Raw genomic sequence first — 18,789 nt, 5'->3', positions numbered from 1 at the left:
GTTGAGATAAAGGCATAGAAGCCAGACCTTGAGAATGCAGTCTCTGCCTTCCTGTGTAACTGTACCTTTTCTTTTATCTTGTCTAGGAAACTGTGTAGAGGATTAACCTTCTCCCTTTTCACAAGGTCTGGTATCTACACAGAAAGAGGCTGACTCTGAGCAGCAAATGCTTTAGTTGTGAAACAGAAAATTACAATATTATTTACAGAATGGTAATAATATTTATATTCAACATAAAAGCAAATAATTACCTAGTAATTCTATTTACTGAGCCAAAAATCCAAGTACCTATGATAATGCCTCATTGCTTTTGTTTAAATCCAAAGATTGTAATTTTCAAGTATTTTTCAAATAGATGTACTAATACAGTTCTAGATTTCTTTACTTAGAGAGATGCATTTTAATTGGCTTCAGTTAAGAATTACTTCCCATTTTTTTTCTTTTAATCTGAGATGCAAAGGGTAAATATATTCTGATGTATCGTCTTACTAGAAAATACAGTATTTTTCATTATGCTTTTTAATGCCTAAGGGCACATTCAGTAAATTTGAGTCATACAGCAGATTTGGAATTATTCTTTGTTGCATATTAAATTAATTGCATTGAATACTTTTTACATGCTTTTCTTGTCCAACTTCACATATTCACTGTAGATTATTCATCTGAAATGAATGGGTTTTAAATTATTTAAACTTTGCCACTTCTAGTATATGACCCTCCGAGATTTTTTAAAGGACAGCTCTTTTCCCCCAGACTTTACGTATTTCATTTGTTTTTGATACACATACCATTTATCTTATATTAAAGAAAAGTGCTGTGTTGTTTGGTATACTTTGACAGATTTACAAATTATTTCTACTTTTCTTTAAACAAGCATATTTCAAGATAGCTCAAGATGAAATCGTTTGTGTCTTTTAAACCTTGATGGATGAACACTAACTATCTCACCATGTCGTTTAAGTGCCTAAGTGTAATCTTTCTGAAGCGATTCTTAACGTCTATCCTAGAACAAATTTGTGTTTTCTTTTCAAGTTCTCTCAAGTTTCAAATGCCTCTCTCCTTATTCTACTTGGTGACAATCTGCAATTTATTTTTTCTCCAGGAAAATTGAATCTGTTACTGTTTAGTATTCCTACCAGTTTGAAAAATGTGGTTTACATTGGCATCAGAGCAGTAATTTACATATATTGGGATAACAAGAATGCATGCCAGAAAAAGATCAACATAAAATGAAATGCAGAAGGGCTGTTTTCCTTCAACAGCAACTCAAAATAAAGCTAATAGAGAAATTGATGAGGTTCTGCCCTGAATGTGTCACTTGTTTCTTCTAGGTGAAGTGTGACCAGTACTGGCCTAGCAGAGGCACGGAAACTCATGGTCTTGTCCAAGTGACGCTGCTGGATACAGTGGAGCTGGCCACGTATTGTGTGCGAACATTTGCACTTTACAAGGTTTGCTTTTCCCCCCTCTCTTTCCCCCTTCCATTATTTAAAGAAAGCTGCTTTTGAGAAATCAAATATTTCAAGGCTTTACTTAAATCTTGATTCTGCTGGCAACAGTGAAGAATGAAATGATTCTTCCATTATCGCTCAGCAGTTTTTCTCCTTGTCTAGTGATTTGTCAACAAATATGGAACTCTTGCTCTGAATGAAAGTTTTGGCAAACGACGACTGGATGAAGAACTAGTTCTTTCTGTAAAATATGACAGGAGCACTCCTGATAGTTAAACCTGAGAAATGGAATGCTTCTCACCTAGGAACTTTGTCTTCCTGAGCAAATATTTGTCATTTGCAAATAGCTTGTAGTTATAACTCCAAAGAGTATTTCTTCCCAAGGAATACAGGATAGGGGAAGGAATTAAGATAGCACATCTACATGTTACCTTTTCCATATTATTACACATCATACAACTTGAGGCTAAGTACACAGAATTTCAGTCACTGTTCTTACTTCACAGAATGGTTCAAGTGAGAAGAGAGAAGTAAGACAATTCCAGTTCACTGCCTGGCCTGATCATGGTGTTCCAGAACACCCAACACCTTTTCTAGCTTTCTTACGGAGAGTCAAAACCTGTAACCCTCCTGATGCAGGTCCGATGGTCGTACACTGCAGGTAAGAACCTCTGAGAGCATTTTCCTCACAGTCAGAACGTTTGTGGGGAAACACAAAACCGAATGATTTCTCACTGGATATTCTCTTTCTAACCTCTTGATACTCTTGGAGAATAACTGCCTTTATAAATGATACAGGGAGTATTTTTTGGTCAAATGAGGTCTGTACTAATATCAGTAGGAAGGATTTGATAGAGTGTGTAGCCGACTCCCCAACCCTGGGAGATAAAGGCAACTATGGTTCATGCTGTTTTCTCTTTGGAGAAAATATAAATACGTTCTTTTGAAATATACATGTGTGTGTATATATATATATGTGTGTATGTATATATATATAAAGTATGTATATAAAGTATGTATATATATATATATATACAAATTATTATTTGATAGACTCTTGTGGGCTGGGCTGATATAAACTTTTTACTATTTATAGGGAAGAATGCTGAACAAAATAACATTATAAACATACAAGCTTACAGAGATCATTTCTTACTGCTTAAAGATGCCTTCTGCATATTAGTATTATCAAGTCACATACAAAAATATCCTATTTTGAATTTTAAATTTTTATTTAATAAAATATGTACAAAGACCTATAGTTTGGAAGAATTTTTTTATGTACTCAGAAGTAATGAACCTGCATTTTTCTTAATGTATAATTTATTATTTTGTACTTAACATTCTCTATATCACCACTCAGATTCTACTATAAATGTGTTCATACATTTTTAATACTAAACTGACTTCTTCCAGTTTTCTGAATTCCCCTAAAGTACCATTACTAACAGATTATTAAAGATATCTGGTCAGTTGTTTATTGCTATATAAATTACAGTTCATGTAACTTCATAGTAGTCTTTGTAACCTAAGTAACTCAAATACTTAGAAACTATATAAAAGAAGAAAAGCATCTATCATAAACCACTTCTATCATGACTTAATAGTATAACTTTCATTCACATCCCATATTATACTATAGCATAATATAGTAGATTTTAGAAATAGGGTCTATTTTAATAAAAAGCTAGATACCATAGATAGGTCAGAATAAAAACGATAAAATTTACTGGACTAACCCATGCTAGAGGAGTGATGTTAAACAATGGCCTGGCAAATTCCAAACAAGATAATGTTTTATTTCTCTTTTCCAGCATTTTTACCCTAACAAAAACTGATAATAACATTACTCTCTATTCATTGAGTATTTTACAAATTCCAAAGCACTGCACCATGCTTTATGTTTACTGTTTGATGTTCTTAGCAACAGTATATCGGATTAAGAGATGAGAACACAGAATTTGGTTCAAGTAAGATAGTTGAGAAGTTGGAGGTCAATCAGCCTCACCTTATAATCAACTTCTTGCTCCTCGTTAACAAGAATGGGGTCTTTGGAAATCTGCCACTATGTTGAAGTTGGCTTTTTTTTTTTTTTGCATGATTCTGAAATACTATAAATTATTGTTAATAATTTGAGCAAATTATTATTGAGCAAATGTTTTTGTATCATGAAATCAGATTTCTGGTTGGTTTTAGCAGGCAGTCTGTGTGTTCTGTTACATAAGCATCTTTGCAGACCTCACAGAGCCATTGAAACTGGTTACAGGGTGCCCCTGCTTGGCACAAAATCAACTTAATTATGAAAACCACACATGAAACATTTGCAGATGGAGTTTGGCCACAGGAGAGAAAACAGGAAGTTTGGCCTCACTCAAGAAATGTTGCCCTCATAAGTCTCCTGGCAAAAATGCAATTCACACAGATGCATACATACACACACACACACAGGTGCGTACACTTGTGCACAAAAAACACATACATTTATATATACAAAATAATAGAAACAAAAATTAGAGAAACCTCACATGTATGATAAGATATCTTGGCCTCTTGATTTACAGAGGCAGTATCCACACAGCCAACTTCCAGAGCATTGTGAATCTTTGACTTGGTCACCTGTATGTTAAAACCCACAAGCATAATTTTTTTGATGGAGTGGCAGAGGATAAGTCATTTCAAATAGCAACTGCTCCTGTGGTATTCCAGCAATGCTGGTTTAAAAAGCTTCTCTAGGCAGGAAGGAAACTGTGCAGAAAGTGACACTATCCATGTCACAGAGGGGTCCTGATTAGTTACCATGAGCACTGTTGCAAATAATCACAGAAAATACTCTGGAGTTTAAATACTGAACTTCATGATTTCTCTCATGATGGACTTGAATTTTTTTACTAAATGATGAAGAAGTCGAAACAAACTCAAAGTAAGTCTAAGCCTTCTGCCAAACAGATTCTGTGAGAAAGAAGTTTCTGAAAGAATACTGGTGGCAGACAACAAAAATGGGATGGGACTAGGGAAGGAGAAAATTAATTCCCCTTCAATAGTTTTGTCTAAGCAATAAAAGTGGCAGGACTAAAAAATCATTATGAGTAAACTAAATTCTAGTGATCAATAATAAAAAGGACTTATGAGAACAGACTAGAACAAGCAGAGACAAGACCTTAGAAGGTCAGGGAGAAGGACAGACTTAACAACATTCCTAAAAGAGCTAATGTCTGGTTCAACAAGTATGGGGAAAAAAAGTCACTTCATACAGAACATGTAGTCTCCACGATGAGAGTGCATACTCTGATCTTGGAAGCTAAACAGGGTTCCTACTTGGATGGGGGGGGTGCACACTCTGAGAGAGAGCCTGCCTGTGTAAAAACTCAGGTTTGTTCACTTATTGGCTGTGTGCCTCTGGGCAGTTCCTTCCTGTCTGTGAGGCTCTGTTTCTTCATCTGTAAAATGGGGTAACATTAGTCTTAGCAGTAAGAATTTGATGAAGATTAAATTAAATGATAGGAAATGATACACATAAAGCACTTAGGACAGAGCATTTTATAAAGGGTGCAAGACTGGTATTTATACATGAATTGTGGAGTGTTTTCAAAGATATATGTATATTTCTAACTTTAGGGAGAAAAATTCAAGAAGAACTTGGATATTATCTATATGATATGAGTCATTCATCTTATGAATAACCAGTTGTTTATAAATATTCAACTATTTAATTGAATAGAAATTTTAAAATTTAGATGTTTTCCATCATAGAAATACCATCAGATATTTCACAGTGACAGAGAACACTTTAATGCTATGGGTTTAGAATCTTTGATAGAAATAAATATGTTTTCAAGAAAGACCAAAGAAACCATTGAACTCTTAAAATGAAGCAGTTAAGGATACATAGAAATTAATCCTGTGGTTCTAAAGGCCTTCAAGATAAAGACTGAACTTCTTAGTATTACGTTTATCATCAAGGCCAAGCTCTCCATAGTGCCTCGTTGTTCACTGTCTCACCACCCCCACTAGGTATATTTTTCAAGTATAATACTTTCATCTCTGAATCTCAGCAAATGACTTCATCCACTTTAGCATCTTACCTGTTTCCTTTTTCTCCCTGATGATGTGTAACCTTACTTCATAATCTAACTTACATCTTACATAGTACTTCCTATGTTATGGCGAAGGCTGCAGCCTGGCCTTGGATGATCCTGCTAATATACATGATAATTCTTTTTCTTAACTTCGAACTTGAATGTCTTTAAGCTGGCCTGCACTGTCTAGTTTTCCAAACTCTCCCCACTCATTTTTTTTTAATACACAATTCAGTTTATCTATTTATAGGAACTGTTTCATCTTTTAGACATTTGAGTTGAAACCTGGAGAAGACTTTTAAGCTCATTCCCCACTCCTCTTCTCATAGGAAAAAGTGAACCTTTTATTCTCTAAGCTCTCATAAAATAGGTTGGTTCACACTTAGCTTATTCAGCTCACTGTGTGCAGATCACATATGTCATGCAGTCACAGAGGGCATGGACTATATGGATTATGCATGACCGTATCTCAGCTTTTACATTGTAGTAGCTGCTAATAGTTACTTGATGAAGTTAATTGGATTCCATATGTCATTTTTAGGAATATTTACAGAAAGAGTATGATAATTTCAAGGCTGGACTGTTTTTGGTTTTTTAACAGGAGACTATATTTTTGTCTCCTTATGTTGGAGTATCTTTTCAGAGCTTAATTATTTTAAGTTGCCTTTATCTTTCTAATACAGATTTCTGAATCCCCTTTTCTATGCTGTATCCTTTATGTTCTTTCCCACATACCCTTCATTCTGCAGTTAAATACAGACATAGATCTCTGCTTTTTCAGCCACAATAATAGTTAAGGGTAATGAACCCTTCATCCACATCAGATAATCTTTCCTCTAACTGGAGAGGCCGTCCTCTAGGCACTTTATGTGTGTTGCTGTATTTTTCTCTTTATCGTCTACAGAGGTAGGAATCCTGATTTCTTCCTTCACACATAAAAACAAACAAACAAACAAAAAACCCACAAGGCAAGAAACGTCAACTTAATTGCCTAAGCTTCTGCCACTCGTGGAACTAGAACCATTATGTGCCCCAGGGTGCCCGGTCTTATTGATCAAGTAACTTTTCCAATTTATCCATCACTTGATTGTTCTCAGCTTCTCCTTTGGCCAACTACATGGAGGGCATTTCACTTTTAGACTCATCCTGATGACTTGGTCAGCAGGAGAAACTTCTTCCTTTCTGACTGCACATCACATTGAAATGCTAGCCTTTATTTCACTCTTTCTATGTCAAAGGTGATTGCTAGCAAATGAGTTTTTTCTACCTCTTAATCTTTTTAATATAATCACAACAGTTACAAATTAGTGAGCCATTGCTATTTTCCAAGTAATACTAAGTCCTTAGGTGTTCATTTGTTTAATCTACTAAACAGTATATTTTACCTGTGAGTCATATTTAAGCACGGGGAAGTCATAGGTAAGTTTCCCAGAATCAAACAGCTCATAAACTAAGGCTGTATTTCAAAGTCCATGACCTGCTTACCCACCATTATATCCAGTTCAGACATTTTGTTGTCGAGGTTACCTTAGTTCCTTATACTTAATGTCTTGTAGATATTTATTGACTACATGGTTGCCAAGGTGGATATTTGCCATTATGTCTACAAATATCTTCTCAGTGTTAGAGACATGCAATATATTTTTCCATATTTATAAAATTTGGTTTTGAAAGAGACTAAGGAAGGGAAGTTTCAGGCTATTTCATAAAAGTTATACATTGCATTTAAGCATATTATTTTAGTCATTCTCTTAGAAAATAAAGACACTTTCTTTTTTCCTTTTTCAGCCATATTTGTGTTGTTTTTTAGAATTGGTGGTTTATATTCTATTGGTATCAAAGGGATACAACAGCTGATTTTCTCTAAGTATTTGTTTCTTGTTAGTTCAATTCAGTTCAGTCACTCAGTAGTGTCCAACTCTTTGCAACACCATGGACTACAGCACACCAGGCCTCCCTGTCCATCACCAACTCCTGGAGTTTACACAAACTCATGTCCATTGAGGTGCTGATGCCATCCAACCATCTCATCCTCTGTCATCCCCTTCTCCTCCCGACTTCAATCTTTCCCAGCATCAGGGTCTTTTCAAATGAGTCAGTTATTCACATCAGGTGGCCAAAGTATTGGAGTGTCAGCTTCAGCACTTCCAACGGATATTCAGGGCTGTTTTCCTTTAGGATTGACTGGTTGGATCTCCTTGCTGTCCAAGGGACACTAAAGAGTCTTCTCCAACACCACAGTTCAAAACCATCAATTCTTCAGTGCTCAGCTTTCTTTATAGTCCAACTCTCACATCCATACATGACTACTGGAAAAACCATAGCTTTGACTAGATGGACCTTTGTCGGCAAAGTAATGTCTCTGCCTTTTAATATGCTGTCTAGGTTGGTCATAACTTTTCTTCCAAGAGAGTAAGCGTCTTTTAATTTCATGGCTGCAATCACCATCTGCAGTGATATTGGAGCCAAAAAAAAATAATAAAGCCTGTCACTGTTTCCGCTGTCTCCCCATGTATTTGCCATGAAGTGATGGGACCAGATGCCATGATCTTAGTTTTCTGAATGTTGAATTTTAAGCCAACTTTTTCATTCTCCTCTTTCACTTTCATCAAGAGGCTCTTTAGTTCTTCTTCACTTTCTGCCATAAGAGTGGTGTCATCTGCAAATCTGAAGTTATTGATTGATATTTCTCCCAGCAATCTTGATTCCAGCTTCTGCTTTCTCCAACCCAGCATTTCTCATGATGTACTCCACATATAAGTTAAATAAGCAGGGTAACAATATTCAGCCTTGACATATTCCTTTCCCGATTTAGTACCAGTTTTTTGTTCCATGTCCATTTCTAACTATTGCTTCCTGACCTGCATACAAATTTCTCAAAAGTCAGGTCGGGTGGTCTGGTATTCCCATCACTTGAAGAATTTTCCAGAGTTTGTTGTGATCCAGTTAGTCAAAGGCTTTGGCATAGTCAATGAAGCAGAAATAGATGTTTTTTCTGGAACTCTCTTGCTTTTTTAATGATCCAATAGATGCTGGAAATTTGATCTCTGGCTCTTCTGCCTTTTCTAAAACCAGCTTGAGCATCTGAAATTTCGTGGTTCATGTACTGTTGAAGCCTGGCTTGGAGAATTTTGATCATTACTTTACTAGCGTGTGAGATGAGTGCAATTTGCAGTAGTTTGAGCATCCTTTGGCATTGCCTTTCTTTGGAATTGGAATGAAAACTGACCTTTTCCAGTCCTGTGGCCACTGCAGTTTTCCAAATTTGCTGGCATGTTTAGTGCAGCACTTTCACAGCATCATCTTTTAGGATTTGAAATAGCTCAACTGGAATTCCATCACCTCCACTTTATTTGTTCGTAGTGATGCTTCCTAAGGCCCATTTGCCTTCACATTCCAGGACGTCTGCCTCCAGGTGAGTGATTATACCTCATGATTATCTGGGTCATGAAGATCTTTTTCATATAGTTCTTCTGTGTATTCTTGCCACCTCTTCTTAATATCTCCTGCTTCTGTTAGGTCCATACCATATCTGTCCTTTATGGTGCCCATCTTTGCATGAAAATTTCCCTTGGTATCTCTAATTTTCTTTAAGAGATCTCTAGTCTTTCCCATTCTATTGTTTTCCTCTATTTCTTTGCATTGGTCACTGAGGAAGGCTTTCTTATCTTTCCTTGCTATTCTTTGGAATTCTGCATTCAAATGGGTATATCTTTCCTTTTCTCCTCTGACTTTTGCTTCTCTTCTTTTAAAGCTATTTGTAAGGCCTCCTCAGGAAACTATTTTGCCTTTTTGCATTTCTTTTTCTTGGGGATGGTCTTGATTCATGCCTCCTGTACAATGTCATGAACCTCCGTCCATACTTCTTCAGACACTCTGTCTATCAGATCTAATCCCTTTAATCTGTGTGTCACTTCCACTGTATAATCTTAAGGGATTTGATTTAGGTCATACCTGAATGGTCTAGTGGTTTTCCCTACTTTCTTCAATTTAAATCTGAATTTGGCAATGAGTTCATGATCTGAGCCACAGTCAACTCCTGGTCCTGTTTTTGCTAACTGTATAGAGCTTCTCCATCTTTGGCTGCAAAGAATATAATCAATCTGATTTCGATATTAACCATCTGGTGATGTCCATGTGTGGAGTTTTCTCTTGTGTTGTTGGAAGAGGGTGTTTGCTATGACCAGTGTGTTCTCTTGGCAAAACTCTGTTAGCCTTTGCCCTGCTTCATTCTGTACTCCAAGGCCAAATTTGCCTGTTACCCCAGGTATTTCTTGAATTCCTACTTTTGCATTCCAAAATAAATTGGGATGAAGCTATAATTTCATTGAGTCAACTTAAAATCTTGACTCATGATACTTACTCTGAGTCACAGTAACCCCTTTTAGAACCAAGGGAGTATACTTTCTTCATAGGAGAAATGTATTCATTTTTGAATAAATATGAAACAAGGTTAGATCAAGACCTCTCTACATCTGTCTTTTAAATGAAACAATTTCAAAGAGGGTAAAATAGAACTTCTGAGGGTAATTTAAATCTTTCACATCATAGAATCAAACCAGTCTTCAAAACTGAAAGGAACAGGAACTGTGGGCCAGATGTAGCTAATGTCCTGGAATCATCAATGGACCACAAAGGGTGACCCAGTAAAAATCAAATGACAAGTTGGGATTAGAACAATTCCTCAGATCCAATCTTCATAATACTTTCTGACTTTATAGGTGAAAGCATAACAAAGAACTACTTAGGTCATATTCATAGCATAACCATTTACTCCTAATTCCTACCCAATATTGACCAAAAAAAGCCTTTTCAAGGTCAAAGAATTTTGGAAAGTATTGCATATGAGCATAAAAATAAAAGACCTTGTGATCTAAAGGGGTTAAGAGTGCTATGGAAAATTATTTAATGCATCTTCAACCATTCATTCTGAATTTCATCCTTTATTCTTCCCAGTTTTCCATTCAAATATCTCTTTAGATCAAAGGCCATAAGTATTGCCAAAGCATGTGATAGTTTTGAGATGCTGACAAGTATGAACCATAGACCCATATTTTCCTTAAAGCTGGGATTCATTTTCACATATAAATTAAGTAATAAGAGACTCTAGCCTTCTACAGATGAAAGACTGGATTGTTAAAAGTACCAACATCTCTGGATAAGAAAATGGGTGGAGTATACAAATTATGTCCTTATTTATGGAAACATTTTAAGGAGAGAAGAAATAATTATACCATGTGGAAACTATTACATCAGATTTTGTCCTTATATATCAATAATTCTGCATTAAAAAAGCAAATTTTTAGCTTATGAAACAACATCGTGATATAAAACAGGAGGCCAGATCTTCAATATTGTGATGGCACAATCCTGTAAGAGAAAAACACCTTACCTCCCTGAAGTAGTTTAAGTGAATCAAAAGCATTAAAAGAAATTATATAGTGGCCCCATAGATATAAAATTTAAAACACAAACTGAAGGAGTTTGGGGTACTGGCTATCTAAAATGGAAAATTTGCTTGAAAAGAAGCAGTAGAGGAAAAGTAAGACCAACATTACAAGGAACTAACTTCAAAGTCATACGTTAGGGTTTATAATATAAAAAATGCCTTCCAGGGCAACTGAGAAACTATCACCTTTCCATTCTTAGTCCATGCCCAAGAACAAACAAATCATTTTTATGTAGGCCTGTGACAATTTACAGAGCATCTCCCACTATTTATTCAGTTTAATTCTAAGAAGGAGAATGGTAGATTGCAATATTACTATCTACCCAGATAACGAAACTGAGACTGAACAGTCTTAATTTGCTAGAGAGACTTGCTCTATACCACATTTTTAACTAGTTAGTAGAAAATCTGGGCAAGAACCAATGTTTTATGATTCCAGGTCTTCTCTTTGTCTGTGCCTTAACTGCCATTCTCTATTTTGCTCAATTTTTGTTACACATGAGAGCAGACTTGGCTCCAACCAATAACAGAGGTGGCTTTTTAGCAGATCTGAAAGCCCCTTTGGAGGCAGCATTGCATGATGGTGAGTACTGTGCATTTGATATCAGCTCCCTGAAGTTCAAATCTCAGCTGCACCATTTACTACATCTGTGACGTTGGGCAAGTTAATTAAGCTAAGACTTGACTTCTGTTCTGTAAAATGGGATGATGATAGTATGTCCTTCATAGTATTGTCTATAAAAATTAAATAGGATGGTATGTGTAAAGTGATAATTAGCCACCAACCTGCCTCTTTAGTCAGTAAATGTTTATAGTTTTGATGTTTGTATTATCACTAAAACACACTATGTGTTTTACCCTACATAAAATACATGGTTATTTAAATTGACTTTATTATTATAAAACAACGAAGAATACTGTCAAACAACAAAAAGGAATATGACCTTGACTTCTATGTACTTTGTGATCTAGATGAGTAGAAAATGAATGTGTATGTGTATTAACCTAGAAAGTGAGTAGCAAGTAGAATATTTAATACTAAAAATGCAGAAGTACTGTAATAATTATTTCATTGCACTGAAAAAATTTATTAGAACAGATTGTGACTATTAAGACCAGTTTTCTCAATTCAACATTGTTGAGATTTGAGTCATGCAATTCTCGTTTTGAGGAACTGTCCTATTCATTGTAGGAGGTTTAGCAAGATCCCTGGCCTCTGCCCACTCCCTACAGATACAACAACCAAATATGTCTTCAGCCATTGCTGACTGTCCCCTTGGGGGTAAAGTCAATCCAGTTGAGAACCATAGTTATATGACAGTGAAACTGATTTTTGATCGTAGCAGAATATAGACATCCAAGTGATAGCCCACCTCAAAGCTTTAAATCTTGAAAACCCTTCTTTGAATGGCTCTTTTATTTTAAGCTTTAGGAGAACTTCTCTCTGAGACTTACATTAAGAATCACGTTTTAACTTTTACAGAGAACTAGACTAATTACTTGAAAAATCACCCAACAATACTCCCCACCTTGATCACCAACCATACAAACCAAGATTTGACTGTAACTGTCTCTTGGTACTTAAAAAAAAAAAAAATTAACCAATTCCAATATCACTAATTACCAGAGAAATGCAAGTCAAAATTACAGTGAGGTATCACCTCACACCAGTTAGAATGGCCATCATCAAAAAAGTCTATAAACAATAAATGCTGGAGAGAGTGTGGAGAAATGAAAACACTCCTGTGCTGTTGGTGGGAATGTAAATTGGTATTGCCACTATGGAGAACAGTATGGAGGTTCCTTAAAAAAACTAAAAGCAGAACTACTATATGATCCAACAATCCCACTTCTGGACATATATCCTGAGAAAATAATAAATCCAAAAAGATACATGCACCCCAGTGTCCACTGCAACACTATACTATACTATACTATAGCCAAGACGTGGAAGCAACCTAAATGTCCATTGACAGAGGAGTGGATAAAGAAAACGTGGTACATATAAACAATGGAATATTACTTAGCTTTAAAAAGAATGAAATAATGTCACTTGTAGCACCATGTATGGACCAAGATATTATTATACTAAATAAAGTGAAGTAAGTCAGAGAAATATACTATATGTCAAATGTGGCATCTAATATTTTTTAAAAAGTGATACAAATGAACTTATTTACAGAAGAGAAACAGATTTACAGATATTGAAAACAAAGTTATGGTTATCACAGGGGAAACATTGGGAGGAGGGATAAATCAGGAGCTTGGGATTTACATACACAGTACTATATACAAGATAGATAACCAAAAAAGACCTACTGTATAGCACAGGGAACTCTACTCAATATCCTATGATAACCTAAATGAGAAAAGAATCTGAAAAAGAATGAATATGTGTGTATGTATAACTGAATCGCTTTATTGTACACCCGAAGCTAACACAACATTGTAAACCAACTAGACTCCAATAATTTTCTTTTTCAATTCCACCTTCCAGGACAGAAATGTCCCACCATTAGGCAATTCAAAAGAACAGGCAATAGGCCCTCAACTCTGTTGCCAAAAAGGCGTTCCAAAAACTCTTTTACCCCATGGCACTGCTGCAATAAATCCTCAGGCTCCGAAGGTGGCTACTTTTAAGGACTATGCTCATCTTTTTTGCTAGGATATCAGTCACATTGCTTCATGTCCATGCTTGGTATGAACGTCCTGCATTCAGGCAGTTCAAAACAGTAAGCCCTCGGAATGCTCTTAAGTGGCCTATGACTCAGTGTCTGTCCCCTTTTTCAAAAATCTAATGGAAGTCAACATAAAACATTAGATGGGTATTAGAAAAGTGAGTCATAATGTCAGACCTCCTGCTCAAACTTGCAAGTCCTGAAATCCCTTGCTCTTTTTTGAGGGTAGATATTTCTGGGACAGCATTCTATTTTTTAAACCATAGATTTTTATTGGAGATAAGCTTTTTGTATTAGATGTAAAATAAGTATTTATTTTTTACATATTATTTATGTAGTATTTGATGTAAAATAATCAAATATTTTTATTTTTTTTCCTATACCTTCTTCCAAGGAGACCTGAGCAGTCTCTCATCCTACCTCCCTCTATAATTCTCCTTCTCCCCTTCCAAAAAATCCTTTTCTTTCAGTCCACTGAGAGAAGGTCAGTAGTTGAGACTTTTACTGGCCAAAGTGGAGCTTGTAGTGCCTATGATTTATGATATAAAAAGAATTAGATGAGATGGGGCAGGTGTAACAGTGGTTCCTTCATTTTAATGATAAAGGCTAACTTAATGTTTGAAAGGAGAGGATTATGAAAATTATAATTATTATGAGAAAGTATTCCTTCTCTATTCTTTTATTTTTTATTTTTTTCAGGCTGGGTTGGTTTCGAGCATTGAGCTTCTTTTTTTTTTTTTTTCAAATTGTAACCATATTTCTGTTTCTGGTAAATCTGTGTATCTTAGGAGCTGGCATCTTTTCTGCAAAGGAGAGTATATCTATCACTTAACCATCACTGCCACAGTTACCAACCCAAACTGATAGGGTTAAAACCACCAGAGTCTATTAGTTCTTATTGTTCTGTGGGTCCACTTGGGGCCGGGGCAGGAGTCATCTGCTGGTGTCTCCCGAGTTCTCCCATGCAGCCAGCTAGAAAGGCTGATGAAATGGGGCCTCTGTGTCCCCACAGCCTTTCATTTTGGTCTGTTGATCTTGGGGTTCTGGGAATCAAAGGAGAAGCTTCTGAGGCTTTTTGAGGCCATGGCTTGAAGGTCACCTATCATCCCTTCCACCGTATTCTTTTGCTTGGAGCAAGGCCAGCTTAGATTCATGGAGTGAGGAAACAAGACTCTACTTCTTGAAGTAGAGAGAAGTAACAAGTAATGCGTGGCCTCATTTGTTCCACCGCTGAGTACTGCCTAGCCAAACCTTTCTTCTTGACTGATGGAGCTCTTCTCTCTCCTCTTACCTCTCACAAGCTTGGCCAAGTCCACTGTGGATTTCCCTCCCAAGGCTGGATGGGAGGAAAAAAAGTACTCCCTCCTTCTACCCCCAACTCCTGTCCATCCTAAAATACAGAAGTTTTTTAATACATGAAGTAGTTTTTTGCTTTTTTTTTTTTTAAGTGGAGGAAAAGTCAATGTAATTTGTTTCACAACTGCAACATTATTTTTGCTGAGATATCAGCTTGTGTGGTGGGAGACACTCATACTCTTGACTTCCTTTTCATCCTGCCTCAAAAATATTTCCCTTACATCTTCCTGTAATTTAGGATTTATTTGGGTTAATAAGCTTCTCCTTAAATTCAAAAACTAAGGGAGCATTATTTACTCACAGTGAATCATAGATCTGGAAAGGATATTTCAAACCTCCCAGACACTCCCCACTCCTTTCTCTCTCTGCCTCCTTCCTCTCTCTCTATCCCTTCCCACCCTCCTTCCCTCCCCATTCCTCTGTAATTTCAGAGATAGGAAAATAAAATGACCTCTAAGAAGCCTGACAACTTTCCCACAGATTCTTACTGGACTCAAGTCTACCAACTGCTAATCCAATATGTTTCCCACTGCATATGGTCCTTTTAATTGTATTCAAATCAATTTAATTAAGGATTCCCCAGCTTATTTTCTAGCTGAATTAGGGACATAATCAGAAAGCACCTCTATAACCTATGTAATGGCAAGGAGGCGCTGTGGTGAGAACCAAGATGATCAGAGTAGATAACTTGGATGCGTTAGAGTTCATTAAGTATCCCAGGTCTTCAAGGTTATGGCTGATTGAAAAAAGGGGCAAGTGCATAACTGGGGAGTCCCCTAAATGTGCTCGCCACCCAGGTGGCCAGTGTGGCCAAGAGCAGCAGAAAATAGGAGAGGGAGGCCAAGAAAGAGAAGAGACTGTCAGAGAGCTCATCCAGCCGTGAAGTGAGGTCTGGAGCCGTGATGGTGGAGATCACTTCAGGCCACTGAAAGCGATCTTGCATGCCCTCTTGGCAGCCCCGCTCTGGTCTGCAGTGGCTGCCTTCTGTATGTGCCGCTCCCATTGGAGCTCCCTTGGCTGTGCCCGTGGCTGTAGTGAGCTTTTCTAGTGGCCATATGCCTGGCAGGCTCCTCATCTACAATTTCCTCGTTCCAGGCTCCAGCCAAGTACAGCAGATGCTATTGTTACCTCTTCTATTGAATAAAGTAGGAAGCAAAGAGAGAAAGAAATTTGTCAATATTGTTTTTCTGCTGGAACTGAAATAAAAACTGTGTGTGGTATATTGTCCAATAGCAGCCCATGTGTCAAATCCCCATTTTGTGTAACACACTTACAGAAGATAAGAATCTGCCCTTATGTTTCTTAACATAATGTAAATGACCTTCCTCCTCCTACTGTAGATGTGTTACAATTATAGCCTTTCAGGCTCCTCAGCTTGGATCTGTGCAGTTGCTTGCATTTGCAAAGCCTTTGCCTCTGACCATGCCATCTGCTGGGATCACTCATGTTTCCTTAACACACTCATGGGGTTTGTTGTATGCCTGAAATCTAACTGTGCAAAACTCTGAAATCTCCCATATAAATAAACAAATGTTTAGCAAGTATTTTTAAACCTTTACTTGATAAGTAACATTAACAAGGTACATTTGCATTTCTAAAGTCAGTACAGCTGCTGAGAGAATTTCTTGTTGCAGAAACATGAAGTGACACCAAAATCAGAAGAGAATCCCTTTTGAAATAAAAGCTTGCATGGAGAAATGCTCTCTGTGCTGAAGACAAACCAAACGATAGTAAATTAAGCTAACAGAAAGGCTCTTGTTTGGAATAGGACATACCAGGTTGGGGGTGGGAGGATAGTCTTAAGACTCTATGTCACTGGATCCCCACCACATGCTATGCTGTTAAACCTTTCTTTCAGCCTAAATATGAAACTGGTGGGCCTGCAAAGCTCCTGTTGATTTCCTCTACAAGTATTGCTCTCCTCCCAGCAGCCTAGTTAGGTGTAATGTGAATTTCTCTCACAGAACAGGATAAGAAGAAACCCTCAAATGTAACCCATAATACAGGTTTGTTTTGCCAGTCTATGAAATAAGTAAGAAAGCAGACAAAAAGGGCATTTAATTTCTTCCAGAACTGCTACCTGATTTTTTGCCATTCTTTCTATTTTCTGATTTTTTTTTCCCTCCTCTTGAATCCATGACTACCCCCAGATTTGTATGTAAGAGGTGCAGGTTGGAGTGCCTTTTTCTCTGTATTTTTTGACCTAACTGCTGTGGTGTCTGGCCATAAAGAGCAGCGCTAAGTGGTCAGAGCTGCTTCACTGCTGTTGAGGCAGGACTGTTACTGAGATTTGGCCTACATTCTACCACCTACCTGAAAACATATTTGAAGATGCTAGGAACTTGAGTACACTATCCATCAAGATAAGATTCAGGTTGGGTATTATAAGTGAATACAGAAAGTAAATATACAAAAGATGCAACCTTAGTAGGTTACTATGCTAAGCCTCTAAATTTTATCCAGAGCCAGGACTGTTAGATTGTAATGGACAAAGGTGGACCATGAATCATCTCAAAATATGAGGTATGTTTCATATACATCCTGGAACCCCAGATGTCAACTCTTCCTAAAGCAATTCATACATAGCATCAAATTTAAAAGTGCAAAGTAATAAATGAAGGTCCTGGAGCTTAATGCTTTCTTGGTAAGTGTGTGTTACTAAGAAAAACCAGAATTCTATGACTTTCACCACAAGTTTAGCTTTCAGGCTAAGAAATGGAAATGGTGTATGCAGAAAATTAAGAGATATTCTACTGCCCTGAAACTTTGAGATCTCATACAATCTCTTACCTGAGTTTCTACTTCTCTAAGAAGGTGGAGAACAATCTAGTCATTTGCCAAAGACACCTTATCTACAAGGGAAAACTGCATAAAATTTGGTAGGCTAAATGCTTATTTACTCACGGTTATGATGAGAAGCAGAAGGAGGAGGAATTTTGTTCTTATGGAAGACACAGTAACAAATTTTATCTGACTGTCTTCAAATTTAGTCCCAACTTGGTTCACAGGTGATCAATCATTCTAGACAAAAACAAATATTGTATGATCTCTCTCATATGTCAAAAACAAAAACAAAACACCACAATTTCATAGATAGCCAGAACAGATAGGTGGTTGCCAGAAGGGGTGGGGGTGGAGGTTGGAGAAGTGGATGAAAAGGGTCAAAAGGTTCAAAAAATAAATAAAAATGTTAAGCTTTATCAGCCTACACCCAACTCCAATTCTAATCAATTGGGCAGAGAGCCTTGCTAAGTCTGGGCCCTTGCTCACCACTTATGTTTGAAAACCATAACCAATCATGTTGCAAACCACAAAAATTCTGTATAACCTATGGTTAACATTTCATCCTTCCTTTGTGTGTCTGGAAATGATTGACCGGGCTTCAGACTATTTTCTCTGATGTACTGCAGCCTGAAATCCAATTGTTATCTTGGTTCAATTAAACTCAAACTTATTGGTTTGTAGGACACAATAGTAAAGTCCAAGCTTAGCAAAACCTTTTCAGAATTCAGTAAGAAACTCTGTGAATGCAGTCCAGTTACCAGAGCTATATATGCATGCCTCTGTTGTTGTGTTTATATTTCCTAAAGGCTTAGGAATAAATACATTTTTAAAAAATCTGAGATGACAGTGCTGCATGGATGTCATATTAATAGTGAATCTTTGTGGCATATATAATGTACAAAGGTACAACAACTCCTAAGATGGTCATCGTGCCTTTTGCTGGATTCTCTGCCTATATTTCATAGAGATAATCTTATCAAGGAGCATTTCCAGAA

The 18,789-nt window shown here is 36.9% G+C and overlaps 1 protein-coding gene across 39 annotated transcripts in view; it reads left to right on the top strand.

Moving 5' to 3' along the window:
• The window catches only part of PTPRD (protein tyrosine phosphatase receptor type D), a 2,322,816-nt gene that overhangs the window by 2,270,138 nt on the left and 33,889 nt on the right, over positions 1–18,789 (top strand). For all 39 annotated transcript variants that reach the window (XM_070480470.1, XM_070480471.1, XM_070480507.1 and 36 more), the window contains 2 exons: positions 1,332–1,451; positions 1,958–2,112. In XM_070480470.1, the coding sequence (XP_070336571.1) occupies positions 1,332–1,451; positions 1,958–2,112 (275 nt within the window). The remainder of the gene's footprint in view (positions 1–1,331; positions 1,452–1,957; positions 2,113–18,789) is intronic.

Source organism: Odocoileus virginianus, chromosome 18 (genome assembly GCF_023699985.2).
Source record: "Odocoileus virginianus isolate 20LAN1187 ecotype Illinois chromosome 18, Ovbor_1.2, whole genome shotgun sequence".
Classification (NCBI taxonomy): domain Eukaryota; kingdom Metazoa; phylum Chordata; class Mammalia; order Artiodactyla; family Cervidae; genus Odocoileus; species Odocoileus virginianus.
This window is presented reverse-complemented; position numbering and strand designations above follow the sequence as displayed.